General features: G+C 39.2%; 1 protein-coding gene across 2 annotated transcripts in view; it reads left to right on the plus strand.

Annotated features, from left to right (window-relative positions):
• Positions 1 to 18,933, plus strand: part of LOC124787930 (actin-related protein 2/3 complex subunit 1A-B) — a 36,964-nt gene that overhangs the window by 11,900 nt on the left and 6,131 nt on the right. For both annotated transcript variants that reach the window (XM_047254918.1, XM_047254919.1), the window contains exons 5-8: positions 1,772 to 1,944; positions 9,059 to 9,176; positions 9,290 to 9,468; positions 18,225 to 18,328. In XM_047254918.1, coding sequence (XP_047110874.1) covers positions 1,772 to 1,944; positions 9,059 to 9,176; positions 9,290 to 9,468; positions 18,225 to 18,328 — 574 coding nt within the window. The remainder of the gene's footprint in view (positions 1 to 1,771; positions 1,945 to 9,058; positions 9,177 to 9,289; positions 9,469 to 18,224; positions 18,329 to 18,933) is intronic.

Genomic DNA, 18,933 nt, shown 5'->3' on the forward strand with positions numbered 1-18,933 from the left:
CACATGATGGTACATAATGTTCTTCAGGCATTCACCAAGCCTAAACTGTTCCATCAGATTGCCACAGGTTATAGCTTGATTCATCACTTGTTTCTAGTCATTCACTGTCCAATGAAATCTTTACACCACCTCAAGTCTCGCATAGCGTTGGCTGCAGAAATGTGTGCTCAACCTTTGTATCCCATTCATTTTTAACTTCCTACGCACAGTCATTGTGCTAGCTGGACTGCTGATAGCACTTAAGAGTGATACCTTGCACTAATTTCGTGCAATAGTTTACAACCCTCCTCCACAATGCTGGTTCCTGTCTGTCAGTACACGAGGTCTACCTGAACTTGGTTGGCTATGCTTCCTTCCTTGATGTTTCCAGTTAACAAGGGCAGCATTATAAGGGTTGAAATATCTTTCATGAGTTTGTTACTCAGGTGACATCCAATGTTCCAAATCAGTGAGATCACTTGACTGACTCATTTTGCTGTCACTACTTCTCTACTGACAACACAATACGCCCTACCCCCTTTAATACAGGCAATCTGCCTCTCGTGAAATCTAGTGGTCAGTTGCGAATTATATTGTATTTTTAATCAATTAGTGTATTTCATTGCAAGTTTGTATACAACAGATATTTTAAATAAAATTTACATATAATTTGAAGAAAAAGTGAATAAACAAATATGAAACCTAAAATGTCATTTAAAAATATGAGAGTTACCTCCAGACACTGAGATTGGCACCCGGTTCAAGATTAGTTATTTTGAGTTCTCATCCTGGAGAACTCTCTTCATTACAAGTATTGACCAAGAGAATGAAAGATGTACATTCTGGTTACTGAATTATTGTTTGGTTTCAGGTTCAATTCAGGGGTTCAGAGTTGTACACTATTGGGTATTGTTAGAATACATTTCATCTGTTAGCCCTATATTACAGTACACTATATATAAGTTCTTCAGTGATAAGATGAGATTGCATGAAATCCAGTGCACACAGAGGTATTTAGATAGTCATTCTTCCCTCACACTCCATATGCAAATCAAACAGGAGGAAAGCCTGATACGTGGTGCAGTGGAAAGTACTTTGTCACGCTTTTTACAGTTGTTTGCAGAGTATGAGTATAAATGTAAAAGTCTTATTATTTAATTTACTGCCACAATGAGAAATTGTCAAGTATGGATCCTCCTTGAGCTTGGATATTTGTGGAGGTGTTTTTTCATAAAAGCCTCCATTTTCCAAAAGTGCTTTAGAATGTAAATGTTTAGTATCACATGAAATAGTGACTGTCTATACACTTGCTATTGGTATTACATCATCCTTGGTGATATTGGTATTACATCATCCTTGGTGAGAAGTCATGTAATGACCTTAATTAAATCCTGTAGTATTCCTTATTATATCTTTGTTTGCTAGTAATTTGGACAAGTACCGTAATTGCTGCATTATGTACACTGGTGAATTCAAGTAGGGCCCACATCTTGTTTGTTCAAGAACTATTCTCAGCATTTTTATTACTAATACTTTTGTTGTTTTGTATTCCAAGTTATATATGAGCTTCAGAAAAAAAGAGAAAGCTAGAGCTATTCATACACAAGCAACAGCCAGAAAATTTAGTAATAATAGCAATAATAATACAACAAATAAAAATTTCATGTACTTGCACTGTTTTTACTTGTACTTCTCTCCACACAAATGAAAGCCATTTTTTCAGAGCTTCAGTTAATAAGTGTTACCCTATTGACTGTTTTTGAATCAAATGCTTTTGCCATTTGTGCTGCAGAAAACAAGTTTGCTGTTGGTTCTGGAGCACGACTGATTTCTGTGTGCTACTTTGAAAGTGAAAATGATTGGTGGGTTTCAAAACATATAAAGAAGCCCATTCGCTCCACTATCACAGCAATTGATTGGCATCCAAACAATGTGTTGCTCGTTGCTGGATCAACAGATTTTAAGGTGAGTATTTATATGTGAATGTAATAAAGAAGAAACTTGTTTTCCGTGTTTGTAGGTAAATCATTATTTTCAAAGTAGCTGCAAGTTTTAATAATGTTTACAACTTTAAATTTCAGTCATGTACAGTTCCCAAATTTCTTAAAAACAAATACAACATAGCTTTGAAGAGGGTGAGGCTTACCAGTTTTGTCCGTACTTGTGGAAAGGTAATGTGTTCACTCTCCATTCTTCCTTGTTTTTTCTAAGATAGAAAGCATTCCAAACCTTTATAACGGTTCTTCTAATAGCGTTGATCTGGTATATCATTTTAGCTTCAGTAAGTGTGTGCAGATGCAGTTATCTGCTCTACTGTGATGTACAATTTTGAAGTATCGTACAATTTTGAAGTCATGTATATCACACGGTTTTGAAGTCATGTGATGAAATTATTTACCTCTCGGAAAAATAAATGTCGCATGGTTAACAGAGAAGTACATTTTGGTTGTTCATCACACCCATCTCGTTCACATTGCATGTTGGTTGAGCATCCTCATCTATGAAAGTCCTCTTATGGCGTGTGATGTTGTTTCAGCCACCATATAAATCAAATATCAGGAAGAGTGTATTTTGCTGCACATAAGGTTTCACATTGTGAACCAGATAAGATTAATGCAGTTGGGAGGTAATTTTGCCATTTTAAGCATGTGGCAAAAAACATTTCCAGATTGGCTCTGCAGAGCTTCAACTTCCTGAGAGACTTGTGGACTGAATTTTCTAGTGTATTCTTGCTAACACAAGAACACTGTCAGCATCAGTTTTCCAGATGCAGCAATGGAATATTGAATGGTGTGAGAGTGTTCTCAGTACCAATTGAAACAAATGTTTTTTGTGTTGCTTCAGTGTGTCAACATATGTTTTATGCTAACTGTACAAGAGGGTACAAAAAAAAAGGAATTATTTTTTAAAAGCTATATATTTTCAAGTTGTTTACAAAACAAACTTATCTTCTTTGAAATACTCTCCATTGCAACTAATATATTTGTCCCACCAGTGCTCCGCTGCTTGAAAATTTTTTTTTGTAGTCATCTTTAGAAATGGCTGACAGCTCCTCCCTTGTTTTTCTCTTGACTTCTCAAACTTTGTCAAATTGGTGTCCTTTCATGCCCCTTTTCATGCATGGAAATAAGAAAAAGTCACACAGAGCCAGGTCGTGGGAGTAACATGTATCGGGCAGCAGAACCATGCCATTTGTAGCCAAAAACTAGCAGAGATGGCTGTGTGTGCAGGTGCATTGTTGTGGTAGAAGAATCAGTCTCTTGTCTGCCACAAATTGGGTATTTTTTGAACACTGTTGCACAATCCTCTGAAAACTTCCAAATAAAAGGTTTGACTAACTGTCTTACATGGGGGAACAGACTCTGAATGAACTATGCCCTTGGCATTGTTTTGATGTTTGATTTGACTCAACGTTTTTTTGGCAGGGTGACGATGACATCTCCCATTGGTTTCTGGGTCATAACCATAGCACCATTACTCAGCACCCGTAATGACCTTTGACACAAAACCTTGATCAGTTTCAAGCTGTTGCTTCAAAGCACGCAACTTGATGTTGCTTTGGATTATCAGTCAGAACCTGAGGAACAAACTCAGCAGCAACCCTTTTCATTCCCAGATCTTCTGTTAAATTCCACTGAACTGAGCTCCAAGATAATCCACTAATTCCTGACAGTTGATCAGTTGTCTTTCAATGGTCTGTGAGCAACAAGCTCTCGAATTTTTTCAATACTTTTGTTGATTTGGGCAGTTGATGTACGTCCTGAACCAGGTTTGTCATCAATGGGCATATCGCCATTTTTAAATCGAGAAAAACACTTGTACACTTGAGATTTTTCCATAGCATCATCTTGGTAAGCTGTTTCCAACATTAAAATAGTTTCAACAGCATTTTTACTGAGTAGAAAACAAAATTTCACAGCTACACTTTGTTCACTTAAATTTGCCATCATAAAAAATGAAACAAGAATGAAGCAGCACTAGCAGAAACAATCATTACAGATGAACAGAACAAGCCAGGTCAACAACGCAGGCAGCACTGAACTGGCAATGAGTTGTGCTATACATGCCTAGCGACAGAAATGCATACTGCGCAAGCTCCACCCACTTCATTGTTATTCCAATCTCTCTCTCTCTCTCTCTCTCTCTCTCGTAAATATTGTCATCCTGTGTGGTCAGTGTTTATTACAAAATCTCAGTTATAGGTTGCAATGGAGGCTTTGGCCTGCCGCTGAAAGAGCTTGACAGGATGACGATGACGACGACGACGACTCTGTGAACTGAACATCACTTGCCTGTGATTTAAACTGCATACTTGCTGCTATCGCCCAATGCTGAAGAGAAGCTGCTGTGTGCTTTGCACCTTCTCTGGCTTCAGTGAACCTGTTGAATGCCCATTTATTGACAGCATTTAATTTACCAACTCAGCATACTCCATTTTCGATGTCTGCTTCCCATCTCTTCACTAAGTCCTTTCTTATTAACCTTGAACTTACTTCCTTGGTCTGCAATGTTTTCAGACTCCAATCAGGATGCTGTTTTGCCAATACAACTGCAGTTATTTTGACACTCAATGTTACTTACTCCCAGGTCTTCTCTCTTTGATTTGGTTCATACACTGAATCTTCATATTTTCATCCTGATTTTACAGGTGATGTGGTTGATGCACTTGAGTCATCGGTGATATTAATACTGTCAACAAAATCTGGAAGAGCTTCAGTTTTATTTTCATAGACAACCTCTTCAACTTTTACGAAAGTCACTTCCTGGTGCGTACAATATAATCCAAAACTGTGGATAAAACAAGATCTTTCAGAAATTGATGTGCTAACAGCTGGCAGTGCAAAGCTCTTGTCTCAAAATAAATTTGAGAACTTTTATCACGTCAGTGAGTGCTTGTTTGCTTTTTTCACTCTTGTTTTCAACAATACCTGCAACATCTTCAACATTTTGAACTTCACATTCTGCCAGCAAACTTGTCGAAGGTTGTTGATTCTCTGAATTCGTGAACAACACTGACAGTTTAATGTGAACACAGACCACCAACCTCACTCTGCTAGATGCAGAGAATCACGGGTAATCACGCTACAGCATGAAAACACAAAAAACATTAATAACTTGAACATAATTAACTAAGCACCTCATATTATATTAATAAAAGATGTTTGTTTTTAGATGCTCTTTCTATGTATAGTATTGAATGTTCAATTTTTCATCATCGACTTTGACCTCATTTTTTCAAAAACTAACACTGTATTCATCTTTTTGAGGTTATCACGTACTTTGCCTTCTCAGTTATGTAGGTAAACCCCCACACACATGCCAGCTATCTCTTACATTGTTTGTTTGTATAACATCACAAAAAATACATACGTAAATATTGCACCTGACAATGAGAATAAATTCTCAAAACACATTTCATCCAGCATAAAAAAAAATCATAATTATATGGCACTGTGTTTAAACCAACACACAAGCAACACAAAGTGAGTGAAGGTTTCAACTAGTGCTGCAGGCGGTCAAACGGTGAACGCGCTAAATATGATTCGATAAAGATGTAGCCTCGATCACAACAGTCACGACATTGTGCAAGCACTGTAGAAGTAGTTTGGAACTGGCTGTGATTCGTCATTATATCTTTATTCGAACTAACGTTGATGGCCCAGAAGCGGTATTTGGACATCAGTTTACGAAATCAATTTTGGGAGCACCATATAAATGGGGTGCAATTACTCCCATCACCACCACACCGAGTAGAACTTCGCAGCAGCAGGATATACGGCACAAATTGTTCCAACTTTTACATGTTTCCCACTCCAAATCCACTGAGCAGAGCGCCTAGGTGTCAAGAAACTTAACCACGGCCAACATCATTCCAGTGTCATTTTATGTAATTTTTTTCTTCACAAGCTTTTTTTATAAAGTGTAAGTCACGGGAAAATTATAAATATGCTGACGTAGAATTGGGTGCAAATTAACATTGTGGACATAGGACATTTCACGGGAGCGATAAAAAAGTGTTGTAAATGTCGGGAAAACATTAATTCCAAGAATATAAAAGTGGGGTTATACTGTGGAATGTCCTTGCTAAACCTGATAAATATTGGTGACCCACATGTCAGTCCCTCACCTTGTTAGTCCCTAGAACAGTTTCCCTGCTGACAACCTAGCTTATACATTGGACTGGACTATAGCTTTTCCTTCATTCTTTCATTATTTTACACCACCTATTTGTTTACTTACATTTGCTCCCCACTTCTAGGTTTGAACTACACCCTTTCAAAATTTTTTCCTGAAATGCAGGTCATGCAGGGAAGGTCACTCAGTCCATGTGGAGATTTATCAGGTACTCGTACAGTGGTAGAACCTGAATGCACAGGGAATGCACTGTGAATACTCAAGCTGTCACCTCCCTGTTCATGTCAAGGAGTAGGTGCCTGTCCGTTTGGGTGCACCATGACTATGGGCAATGGCCATTGAGCCAGACGGCTATTGCTCTGGCTGGGTGGCACCCATGGGAAGAGCCTTTGTTTGGAATAGGCAGCAACATGGTGGATAGCTGGCCAAAGTTATCATCTGGTGGTCACAGGTCTCTGGCAATCTTTCCGCAGCAGATATCGGGCACCATGAAAAGACATAAGCTTTCAGCGTGTTGCTGTGAAGCTGCAGCTGTGTTAAGACATATGAGAATACTTCTGTGCAGATTTTTACAAATATGTGACCTTTTTCTCCTTGGCAAAGTCTTAGGAGGCAAGCAAAACAAAGTGACTTACTCCTCTCTGTTCCTGGATTGCATCCAGACAGAAGGTCAAAATCATGGTTTACTGCTGTGATGTGAAGCTGTGTTTCCCTCACTCAATACCTCCTCTCTGTTACGTAGGACATATTGGTCTCATCAGCTGACTGAGGAATTGGATGCGTGCCCTGTAGCCAGCTCTGGCTGTGGGAGCACATAACTGACGTTGTTCGTTGGTCGGATCTGGCTCCTGTCCTCCCAACCTTTACCATTTTTCTTATTCTTTTACATTGTTGTTGATTTACTGTCTCATCATTGTTGTTGCATTTCCTGAGATTCAATAAACTTGTCCACATTACTAGTTTTCTTGTGGTGGTGAAGGGTGAGGGAATGAGTCAGATGCAGCAAGTGCATCTCCCATTGCATAATATGTCCTGGGGTTCTCCAGCTGCTTTCTGAGCTGAGCATTTTGCTCACCTACACCCTCTTAGCCCACCCTCACTTCTACTTGCGTCTGTATCTTAATTTTATCGGTTCTTGGTTACAATCATATTGATCAGTATTTGTCTTCTGTATACATCCTCTCAGAAGACTCTTCCCGGCTTGATGCATATAGAATGGAGCCAGTGATGATGACACCTAATGCAATGCTTTAAATGTCAGTGCGTCGGGCACATATTTACCCCCTGTACTTACGACCTGATTTGTGGAGACTGCAGTTGACTACTGCATGAAAATGCACCATGTGAGCTGCCCCTTGTCTGTGGCAGTTGCATAAACAGCCAACCTCATCAGCCCCCATAGTGTGCTACATTATTTAAGAAATGCAAAATCCAAGCACTGAAGATAGCCAATCGCCTCTCAAATATTTAAGAGTGGAAAAAATACTATTTGTTTATATTCTGTCTACATGATAACAACTTTTGCCACCACTTTAACCAGGTCGTCGGCAATACTTTGTATATTTACTCCCACATTGTTGACTTGTTGTGGTTCCTGTAGCACAATGTTCAGGGACCTAAACTCCCTGTACCCAGCCAGAGAAGGAGCATCCTCCTCTGGTGTCTACCAGTGACAGGAACCCCTTTTGGAAACCTTGTTGCCAGAAGTCTGCAGACCAGTGACCCAACACCAGCCAGTTGCTGAGGAAGCCAAGACTATGGACCCCAGGATTGGTCTCTCCTCTTCCATTCCCATGCACATTCAACTCGGTTCTTCAGAGGACCAGTCAACCTCTTTATATGACACAGTTCTAACACCTAAGTGTTTGGCCTACCATGCAACTACCATGATGGTGTGGTTTTCTCTTTTGATTATCTTGAGGATTTGCAATTTAGGTTCTTCTTCTTGACCTTTGCTGTTGACTGTGGTTCTGGTAGCATGACGGTGGTCAGCCAGGATGATCAGTCCTGCAGCTCGCACCCGTGGGCACGCGGAGTAGCAAGTTAAGCTGCTAGATGTTGAGCAGCTGGCAACTTGGCTGTACCCACAGCAGTGTCACAGACATCTAGAGCAGCAGGTTGTTTGACTATGTTCATCGTATGATCAAAGAGTATCAGGAGCAATGTGACAAAGCTGTTGATGTCTCCACTTCTAGCAGCATCAGTATAGTTGGTGCTGAGTGCCATGTTGTTGCAGTTGGTAGCTCCGTCATGGCCGCTGCCACCTTCCGAGAAGCTGACATCTAACCTAGTCTTCTGGCTTGTGGGACAGAGACTTGTAGTCTCATGTTCTGTCTCCACTGCTGCTTGTGGGCCGCACCACATCTCCAGCACATGTGGGATGTCAATCTGCACCTGCAGTGTGCAGTTTATGAAGCACACATGCCTCCTACTGGGAGTTGGTGTGGGCACAGCTGTTGCCTCGGTTCAGCAGTAGCGATAGTTCCACATTGTTGAAGCCTCTGACGAGGCTCACATTCAGTGGTGCTTTTGCACATGGACCTCAACCAGAGTGCTGCTTCGCATTGCTGACATAACATGCCGGTGTGCAGACAGTGAGTTGTCTACTGGATGGTTGGTGTCTTGTAGGTTATTCCACATTGGCAAGCTAAGGCAGCTTTGAATTTCTCACAACTAGAATAACATGCTGAGTGTTTTCTACCACAGTTTGTACACTTAGGTGCCTCTTCATGTGGAAGTGAGCAGACATAGACATCAGGCATAAAGCATTGGCATACCCTGTGCCCGATGCACTGGCATCTGAAACATTGATGTTGTTGTTGCCTCGCCTTCAAGTTCTGCACTGTGACTGGCATCTTTGCCATTTTATTATAAACTTTCTTGGTGCACTGAATGTATGTAAATAATTGCAACAGTATATTATCTAAGGTGCTTGTATTTCCAGGTGAGAATCTTTTCTGCCTTTATCAAAGACATAGAGGAAATGCCACAACCTTCTCCATGGGGAATGAAGATGACCTTGGGACAGTTACTTGCAGAGTTTCCAAATTCATCAGGAGGAGGTATGTCCATAAATATTCTGTATTTAGGTGAACCACAGTTTCTCTGTAATCTAAGAAAATTTTGCAAACCTTTTCCACTTTTTCTCATGTGAGATTTCCTATTTTATTTGCAGGAGGATGGGTGCGAGCTGTTGCCTTCTCAGGTGATGGTAACAGAGTTTGTTGGGTGGGGCATGACTCTTCCATATCTGTAGCTGATGCAAACAAACAAATGACAGTTAGCAAATTACGTACTGAGTTCCTGCCATTTCTGAGCTGTGCATGGGTTGGTCGAAACTCAATAGTTGCAGCTGTAAGTAATTTTATGAAGTGTCTCAGAATATTTTGAAACTTACCAGTTGTCATTCAGTCAGTCATCTTTTGGATATATTCAGTAGTTGATTGGAGAACAAATGTTGGTGCGCTTATATGACCACATTGGTTACCCCCTTTTTGCAGGTGCGCAGACAAAATAAGTCATGTGCTCACTACTCTTACCTCTTGTATTTGCCAATGAGATCAGTATGTTACATACAAGAAATTGATAAATGTGGCTGATATGATTAGTCCCATGAACTTCTAAGTGAACAGTCTAACTGATTAAAACTTACCAAGATAGTAATTAAAACTGTGTGCTGAACTGAGTCCCAAACCTAGACCCTTGCCTTTTGTGGAATGCTGTTTCTAGGAGAACTATTGAGACAGGCCATATGATCCACCTTGTAGCTTCGACTTAGCAGTACCTCACTCCCACTTCATGAATTACACAGAGGGTCTAATATATACATCTTGCTGAACAAGCACCGTTGGAAAAAGAATTGGAGGATTGCTTAGCTACAGTCTGTGTGTTGTTTCGAGAGTGAGTGGCACAGTCTGAGAGAATACTTTGACCGTACATACATGCAGTTTTTCTGTTAGGATGGCATTTTTTCTTTTGTGGTTGTTAGTATCTTATGAATAATGAGCATTGAAGAGTGTTGTTCTAAGCTTCTTTGTTCCAAATGGGAAAGCACACTTGTATGGTGAAGGTACAAACCAAGTATTTGAGTAACTGCAAGGGCAGAATATCCTTTGCAGCTCATTTCACAGAAAGATCATTGTTGAATGATTCAAATGATACTGCAATAATTATTTATGTTGACAGTATTTACATAGACATTACTGGGAAGTTTAGAAAACAAAAAGTATGCACACTTTATTTGCTGATGCAAGTAAAGCTCCACCACCACCACCATCACCACCACCGCCACCACCACCCCTACTTCCGATGGGAAAAAAAATTGTGGTGGCTTAATAAATTAGTAAATGTTGACTAAAGGTCCATTGTTCTAGATTCCAATCCCCAGTTAGTCCTAGTAGAATTTTTTGTCGTCCTTATTGTTTCTTCTGTTTGAATATGATGCTAACAACAATCAGAGCAAAATGTCTCTGACCTTTGGAGGTGACTGAGTCCCACCTCTAATTGACAAACCAGGGACTCCTGAGATACGACTCGGCAAACGAATGGTAACGAGATGGGGAGCTATTAATATCAATGGGGGCTACTCTGGGAAGAAGGTAGAACTGGCAGAGGCTGCAAGTAAGATGGGGTTGGACGTTTTAGCTGTTAGTGACATTCAGGTAAGGGGTGAGAAAGAAGAGGAAGTGGGAGAATACAAGGTCTACCTGTCAGGAGTCAAAGCAGGAATAGGACAATGGGGTGTAGGGCTTTACATTAGGAAAGAAATGGAACCCAGCGTAGTTGCAATAAGGTACGTAAATGAACAACTGATGTGGATAGATTTGAAAGTGTCTAGCAAGAAAATTAGGATTGTGTCAGTATATTCGCTTTGTGAAGGGACAGATCAAGATAAGATGGATAGTTTTTATGACACACTCAGTGATGTAGTTCTTAGAGTAAAGGACAAGGATGGTGTTCTGCTCATGGGTGATTTTAATGCCAGGATTGGAAATCGAACAGAAGGATATGAAAAAAGGTTATGGGTAAATTTGGAGAGGATATGGAGGCCAACAGGAACGGGAAACAACTCTTGGATTTCTGTGCCAGTATGGGCTTAGTAATCACAAACTCCTTTTTTTAAACATAAGAACATTCACCGGCATACCTGGGAAGGCACGGGAACCAGATCTGTCATTGACTATATAATGACAGATCAGGAATTCAGGAAGGCTGTGAGGGACACACGTGTATTCAGAGGAATCTTTGATGACACTGATCACTATTTAATCTGCAGTGAAATTGGTATTGTGAGGCGGAAAGTGCAGGAGGTCAGGTCCATATGTAGGAGGATAAGAGTGGAGAAACTTCAGGATAAGGAAATCGGGCACAAATACGTAACAGTGATCTCAGAAAGGTACCAGTTAGTTGAATGTAGTCAATTACAGTCATTGGAAAAGAAATGGACAAGGTACAGGGACACAGTACTAGAAGTGGCTAAAGAATGTCTTGGAACAATAATGTGTAAAGATAGGATGAAGCAAACAGCTTGGTGGAATGACACAGTCAAGGCAGCGTGTAAAAGGAAAAAGAAGGCATATCAAAAATGGCTACATACTAGAACTCAGGTAGTCAGAGAAAGTTATGTTGAAGAAAGAAACAAAGCCAAACAGATAATTGCAGCATCCAAAAAGAAATCTTGGAAAGACTTTGGAAACAGGTTGGAGACCTTGGGTCAAGCTGCTGGAAAACCATTCTGGAGTGTAATTAGCAGTCTTTGAAAGGGAGGTAAGAAGGAAATGACAAGTATTTTGGACAGGTCAGGAAAACTGCTGGTGAATCCTGTTAATGCTTTGGGCAGATGGAGGCAATATTTTGAAGAGTTGCTCAATGTAGGTGAAAATACAATCAGTAATGTTTCAGATTTCGATATACAATGGGACAGGAATGATGACAGAAATAGGATCACATTTGAGGAATTGGAGAAAATGGTCAATAGATTGCAATGCAATAAAGCGGCTGGGGTGGATGAAATTAAGTCGGAACTCATCAAATACGGTGGAATGTCAGGTCTTAAATGGCTACACGGGATAATTGAAATGGCGTGAGAGTCGGGACAGGTTCCATCAGACTGGACGAAAGCAGTAATCACACCAATCTTCAAACATGGAAACAGAAAAGATTGTAACAACTACAGAGGTATCTCTTTAATCAGCGTTGTGGGTAAAATCTTCTCAGGTACTGTTGAAAGGAAAGTGCGAGTATTGGATGAAAATCAGTGTGGGTTTAGGCCTCTTAGAGATTGTCAGAACCAGATCTTTAGCTTACGACAAATAACGAAGAAGTGTTACGAGTGGAACAGGGAGTTGCATCTATGCTTTATAGATCTAGAAAAGGCATATGACCAGGTTCCTAGGAGGAAGTTATTGCCTGTTCTACGAGATTATGGAATAGGAGGCAAACTTTTACAAGCAATTAAAGGTCTTTATATAAATAGTCAGGCAGCAGTTAGATTTGACAGTAAATTAAGTTCATGGTTCAGAGTAGTTTCAGGGGTAAGACAAGACTGCAACCTGTCTCCACTGTTGTTCATATTATTTATGGATCATATGTTGAAAACAATAAACTGGCTGGGTGAGATTAAGATAGGTGAACACAAAATAAGTGGTCTCGCATATGCGGATGACTTAGTTGTGATGGCAGATTCTATTGAAAGTTTACAAAGTAATATTTCAGAGCTAGATCAGAAATGTAAGGACTGTGGTATGAAGATCAGCATCTCCAAAATGAAGGTAATGTCAGTAGGAAAGAGATATAAACGGATTGAGTGCAAATAGGAGGAACAAAGTTAGAACAGGTGGACGGTTTCAAGTACTTAGGATGCATATTCTCACAGGATGGCAACATAGTGAAAGAACTGGAAGCGAGGTGTAGCAAAGCTAATGCAGTGAGCGCTCAGCTGCGATCTACTCTCTTTTGCAAGAAGGAAGTCAGTACCAATACTAAATTATCTGTGCACCGTTCAATCTTTTGACCATCTTTGTTGTATGGGAGGGGAAGTTCGGTGGATTCAGGTTACCTTATCAATAAGGTTGAGGTTGCGGATATGAAAGTAGCTAGGATGATTGGGAACAATGGCAGGGGGGTGTCCATAATGGGGGGGGAACTGGGAATGAACTCTATAGATGTCAGGGCGAACAGGCTTCGATGGTGGAGTCATGTTACATGCATGGGAGAAGCAAGGTTACCCAAGAGACTCATGGGTTCAGCAGTAGAGAGTAGGAGGAGTCGGGGTAGACCGAGGAGAAGGTACCTGGATTCGGTTAAGAATGATTTTGAAGTAATAGGCTTAACATCAGAAGAGGCACCAATGTTAGCACTGAATAGGGGATCATGGAAGAATTTTATAAGGGGGGCTATGCTCCAGACTGAACGCTGAAAGGCGTAATCAGTCTTAAATGATGATGATGATGATATTGTTTCTTTCATCTGTGGCAACAAATTGTATAAGTGAAAAATGTCATGTTGTCCAATTGTCAAGAGTCCACATTAAAATATTGTTTCTCCTATAACTGATGTTGCCATGAGATAAAGGTTACTCATAGACAGTTAATAATAGTAATGGATCATTCTATAAGTTACATTTGGCATTGTAACTGTGAGAGTGCATGACAAGAGTTCCATTCTGAGTCCTGAAGATGGCGTGATGTTGGTCTTAAGTTGATTGTGTTCAGTAGAAATAGTAGTGCAGCTATGTATTATTTTACAAAGCAGTTTTTAACCTTCCTAAAAATGTTCATCACCTACAATAAAAACAGAGAATGTGTGCTTACAATTTTATTTTTATTATTAACGCCACCATGCTGTATAGGCTGTACAATAATTTTGTGTTGCCTGGTGATCAGTTCAGTTGCAACAGTAACACACAAAGGTTTATATACTAAAATGTAGACTTTCATGGCCGGAAATGTCATGTTCATTATAATTATCCGTGCTGTTTTGCTGTGGTCAACCGACCACGGCATAACAACCCGGATAATTATAATGGACATGACACAAAGGTTTGTTTCATGAGCAGTTTTATAAAAATGACATTCTGTAAATAAATCGATCTCAGCTGTATTATCCTCAACTGTACAACATTTTTCATGCATCACACATTTTTCAAGCATATTGCCAGTATATAAGAGTACGTTTAATGCAATGATGAGTTATGGTTCTGATGTTCTCAACAAAGTAACATTATATGCCTACCTGTTCTGGCAATTGCTTGAAAATTGGTGTGGCATCCTAAACCTGTGTGCATAGCCAAACAATAAGAGAGAGTTGTATAGCTCAGGTTGAATTATGTTCTTGTTTCACATGTCATTCACATAATTGTGACACCACTTTGTTCACCCAGTAAAATGTTAATAGTACTGTACAAAAAAGTGGACACTTACCCAGCTGACTATTTGCTTTGCCTTATGAGGTTTGGCATTATCAGATAGAATTCTCTCACTTGTTTTAAACTATAACTGCACATATTTCTACAAGCTACCATCTGGTGCCTTATGCCTTACATGGTCATTACTCATTTCATTGAAAGCAGGGAAAGAATGTGCTTTTTGTATGTCTCTGTACATGCTAAAATCCTTTTAGTGTGTCTAAAGTACCGAGTCTTCATTTATTTTTCTGGGTTGCAAACCATAGTAGCCAGTTACTAAACATAGTAGCCTTTTTTAAATTTGAAGTTACATGCATCGTGCCTCAACTGTTGTCAGGATTAGCATCTATTTTTTCGCAGATTTACCACCACCAGTTGTCTATTGGCGCATTGTTAGTGGTTTCAAATTGATAGTAAACAGTAAAACAATAAGTAAAAATTATTGGCGATCAGGGAAAATAATAATGAGAGGGAATAAATTGTTTTTATTCTTTATAATAAGAGGTTTCTGACTGGAATGTTTACTTCTGCAAAACCTTCAACAGTTTCTTTCCCAAAATGGTCTGTGCTTGTTTTCTTCTTTTGGCTGTATGTAAGCTTTCAACAAATGATTGTTTCAGTTGAAAAGCAGCAACATTTTCCCACTGGTGAGTAGTGTATTTCCCTAAGTTAAAGTGTTTTCAACATTATCTTTCTTTTCCATCCAGTTCAATAATTAAAAAAAGGCAGAGCACTGATTTCAAATATATAGTGTATGAGCCCTGATTAGCATATTGCACAGCCCTTCTATGGGCATGTACAGCCTTGAGGTCCATAACTGAGAATGTTACAGGCAGAACTGACAAGGTACTTAGACTACAGGTAGAACCAAAAATAGTTACTTGTGCTTTACAGGTAAACTCTGTGTGGTCAAAATATGTTGACCGATATTTTCTGTTTGCTGTAGTGTGGTCACTCGTGGCAGTCTGCTACAAGCAAGAACTTGGATCCCTTCTATTCTGTAGATGAATATCTTAACAGAGACTGTTAAGCCAGCTTAAGTAAATGTATCTATTAGATTTCTATTTTGACAACACTTCGTCACAACAGTCAAGATTAGGTATTTTGTGTGTGATAAATTTATTAATAGTACATAACAGTGTTTCATTCTGACAGTGTGTTAATTCTGTAAATATTAGCTGTTCCAGTTTACTGCTTTGTATTAACCTATTTTGACTATCTGCTGACAAAGGGTCAGAGTAGTAAGTATTATATTCAAATGATTTATGTTTTTATGTTATACTTTCCAACATGTCCCTCACTCACGAGAATCATCTCATTTTTTGGGTCTGTAGAACGAAAACTAAATCTGATCTAATCACATGTGATAATAATATCGCCAATCCCTTCTGATGTGGGAGCCTTACCCCTACCCCGTGATGGACCAGTGTTAGTCTCATCACTCATTTTAAAGTTAGAAAAGAACTAGCAAAGTGTCATGTGCACTGAACTTGATGTGGTTGGCATCATCATAAACGAGATAGTTTAGATTGACCTCCATCCCATCTAAAACTTCCAGATTTAACGTTTCAATATACTAGCAACTTCAACTAGCAGAAAAATGTACTTGTTTCTTTGTTCTAAAATGCTAGGTCCCACATCTGAGTCCAATGTTGCCATTCTTATGGAGACCATTCAGCTGCCCACAGTTGACCAGGCACTAGAGCATAGCTTGAGAGTGCACTGATACATTGTTGCATTTGTGCACAGTTGCATTGTTTATGTTTCAGACGTGTTCTTATGCACTTCTTTTTTTAAACTGGGCATTGCCAGATAATGTGCAATACCAGAAACTGAAAATGGGTTAATTTCTTTCGATATTTACATGCAGAAAATAAAGGTATTTCAAACTGTCCCTGATAAAATAGTTCATTTGGATAAAGTTTACTGTGAAATGGCATTTATTAGGTAATTTCCTATTTTGGCCTCAAAATGGGAAATTACCTAATAAACTCCATTTATCATAAAAGTGAATTTTTTAAGTCCCTAGATATTAAATTTAATAGTGAGAAATTTTCCCCCATATCTCTGAAGATTTATATAAAATATTTGAAGCGGGCTGGGATGCCAAGGCCTTCAGTTTTAATGTTACAGTAAAAATATGATATTTCGTGGTTCTGCAGTGGATTATCCAGAAGTATTGACCATCAGGCACTGCGCTATTCTGCCAGTAGCTCCAACATTATATATATATATATATTTTTATTTTTTTTTTAATATAGAGTGATGACAGCTGGCATCTGTGTGTCTGAAATCATTGTATTAGCGATGAATGACTTGCCTTTTCAGAATTTTCCTCAGCCAAATTATATATTCTTAGTTATAGTTACTTCAATATAATACATTCCAATAATGTAATATCACTTGAATGAAAACTGCAACAGACTTTTTTACTAAACAGATATTTTCCCAGTCTTTTTGAGAGAGTGTTTAGCTGTGGTCACAGCAATTGGATGATAGCGGTTTGTTGTATTTTTGGTAACTGTCAAGAAGTTTGCTTCACTTCACTGCCAGGAGAACTCTCAGTGCTGTAGCATTTAGGTGCATGGTGACTTCTCAAAGCAATCTATATTATTTACCCCAAACTGTTTTTCTTTACTGATGGCAATGAAAACATGGCATCTTCCTATGTAATGGTTCACACTGATTGAAATTTTGTAATATGTGCCACTATTATTGGTTGATTTTTGTGCAAATTGATGTACTACTACCTATAGTGCCAAAATTATTTTCACGCCCCTAGTGGACAGGTATGTGCTGCGTGAATGTTTGAATACTGTAGATTGTCACTTCTTGGCTGATACTGTTTAATAAGGCTCTAACTAAACAAAAAGTCACACTCATGTCTGAAATGGAAGAGTGAGTAGCAGTCTTCATTGCTGCTGACATTTTACTGTATGACACATGCTTATAGTCGTACTTTTGAAATTTGACACTTAGCACTCTGTTTTCATTAGCTCAGTTTGTCGCATTTTTCATCAAAGGAGATGGTGCACTAGTAAGGAAGTGGAATCACCTTAGAGATAATGGCGACTCAAATCTCCATATGGCTTCAGTCTTTAAGTTCGTTCCAGTTTCAGTAAATCACCCAAGGCAAATTCTAGAGTGATTTCCTTAAAAAGGACACAACCGATTTCTTTCCACATCTGATCTTGTGCTCCTCCTGTAATGACTTTGTTATTGACAGGGCGTAAAAATCTACTCTTACTGTTTGTTGTTTTTTTTTTTTTCTTACATATTTTAATTTATTTTTAATGTTTATGAAGATATCTCTCATATTCATAAACTTAAATTTTCTGGTGTGTATTTACCATAGTTTCTCTTCACTGCGCCGGCCGCGGTGGCCATGCGGTTCTAGGCGCTCCAGTCCGGATCCGCGCTGCTGCTACGGTCGCAGGTTCGAATCCTGCCTCAGGCATGGGTGTGTGTGTGATGTCCTTAGGTTAGATAGGTTTAAGTAGTTCTAAGTTCTAGGGAACTGATGACCACAGCAGTTGAGTCCCGTAGTGCTCAGAGCCATTTGAACCATTTTCTCTTCACTGCTTCTGAATCCTGTAGCAGTTACGGAAGCTCTGTTTGCTGATATAATTTGAATTATGCTTAAAGTGGTTGAGATACCTGATAATATTTTAAATACAGAACTCTCCAGTGATTCTTATGCTTTCAGGGTCACAGTTGTTGCCCAATGTTGTACACAGTAAATGATGCTGGGCAGATATATTTAAATTGTAAACTTGATCAGTCACAGAAGAAAGAAGCAGGGGGCTTAAGGTAAGTGTAGATGATAAACTAGTTTACACAAGATAGATGCAGATAGGAGCCAAAAGCTTGTATGAGGATTCTCTGGAGCTAAAGAAATTTCCAAGACTATCTTTTCCACATATCCTGTGTTGGCATGGTCTGTAATACACACAGGAGACCTGATGGAGCTCCATGTAGGCAAATGTCAGCCCATGTTCACTACGATAGAAAGCAAAATAATAACTGATATTGGGAATACTGAAAGAATGCTTTCTGCGAGGATGGTCTCTTGGCAGTTTGAGTTGTTGGAATTTTGTCAACAGCCCAAGAAATATAGTTCCTTATTTTTCACAGTCATTTTCAAATTTCAATTTGTTATTAGCTGTCTCTACCTCTCTGCTCAATGTCACTCCTCCGTCCAATCCGCTCCCCTGCTCTTTGTATTTATCCCAGTACCTTCTGTATAAGGTAACACAAATTTAATAAATGCAGTTTAATGAGTGGCACCACATGAATGAAGTTAGGTTTTCATAGTTGAAGCTTATACTCATTTCTGCTACAGTAGCTCCACTCATCTTGTGAATTGTTAGAACTGAAAAAAGAATATGAATGCATATCTACAAGTAATTAGAATT

The sequence above is a fragment of the Schistocerca piceifrons genome, chromosome 3 (assembly GCF_021461385.2).
Source record: "Schistocerca piceifrons isolate TAMUIC-IGC-003096 chromosome 3, iqSchPice1.1, whole genome shotgun sequence".
NCBI lineage: Eukaryota > Metazoa > Arthropoda > Insecta > Orthoptera > Acrididae > Schistocerca > Schistocerca piceifrons.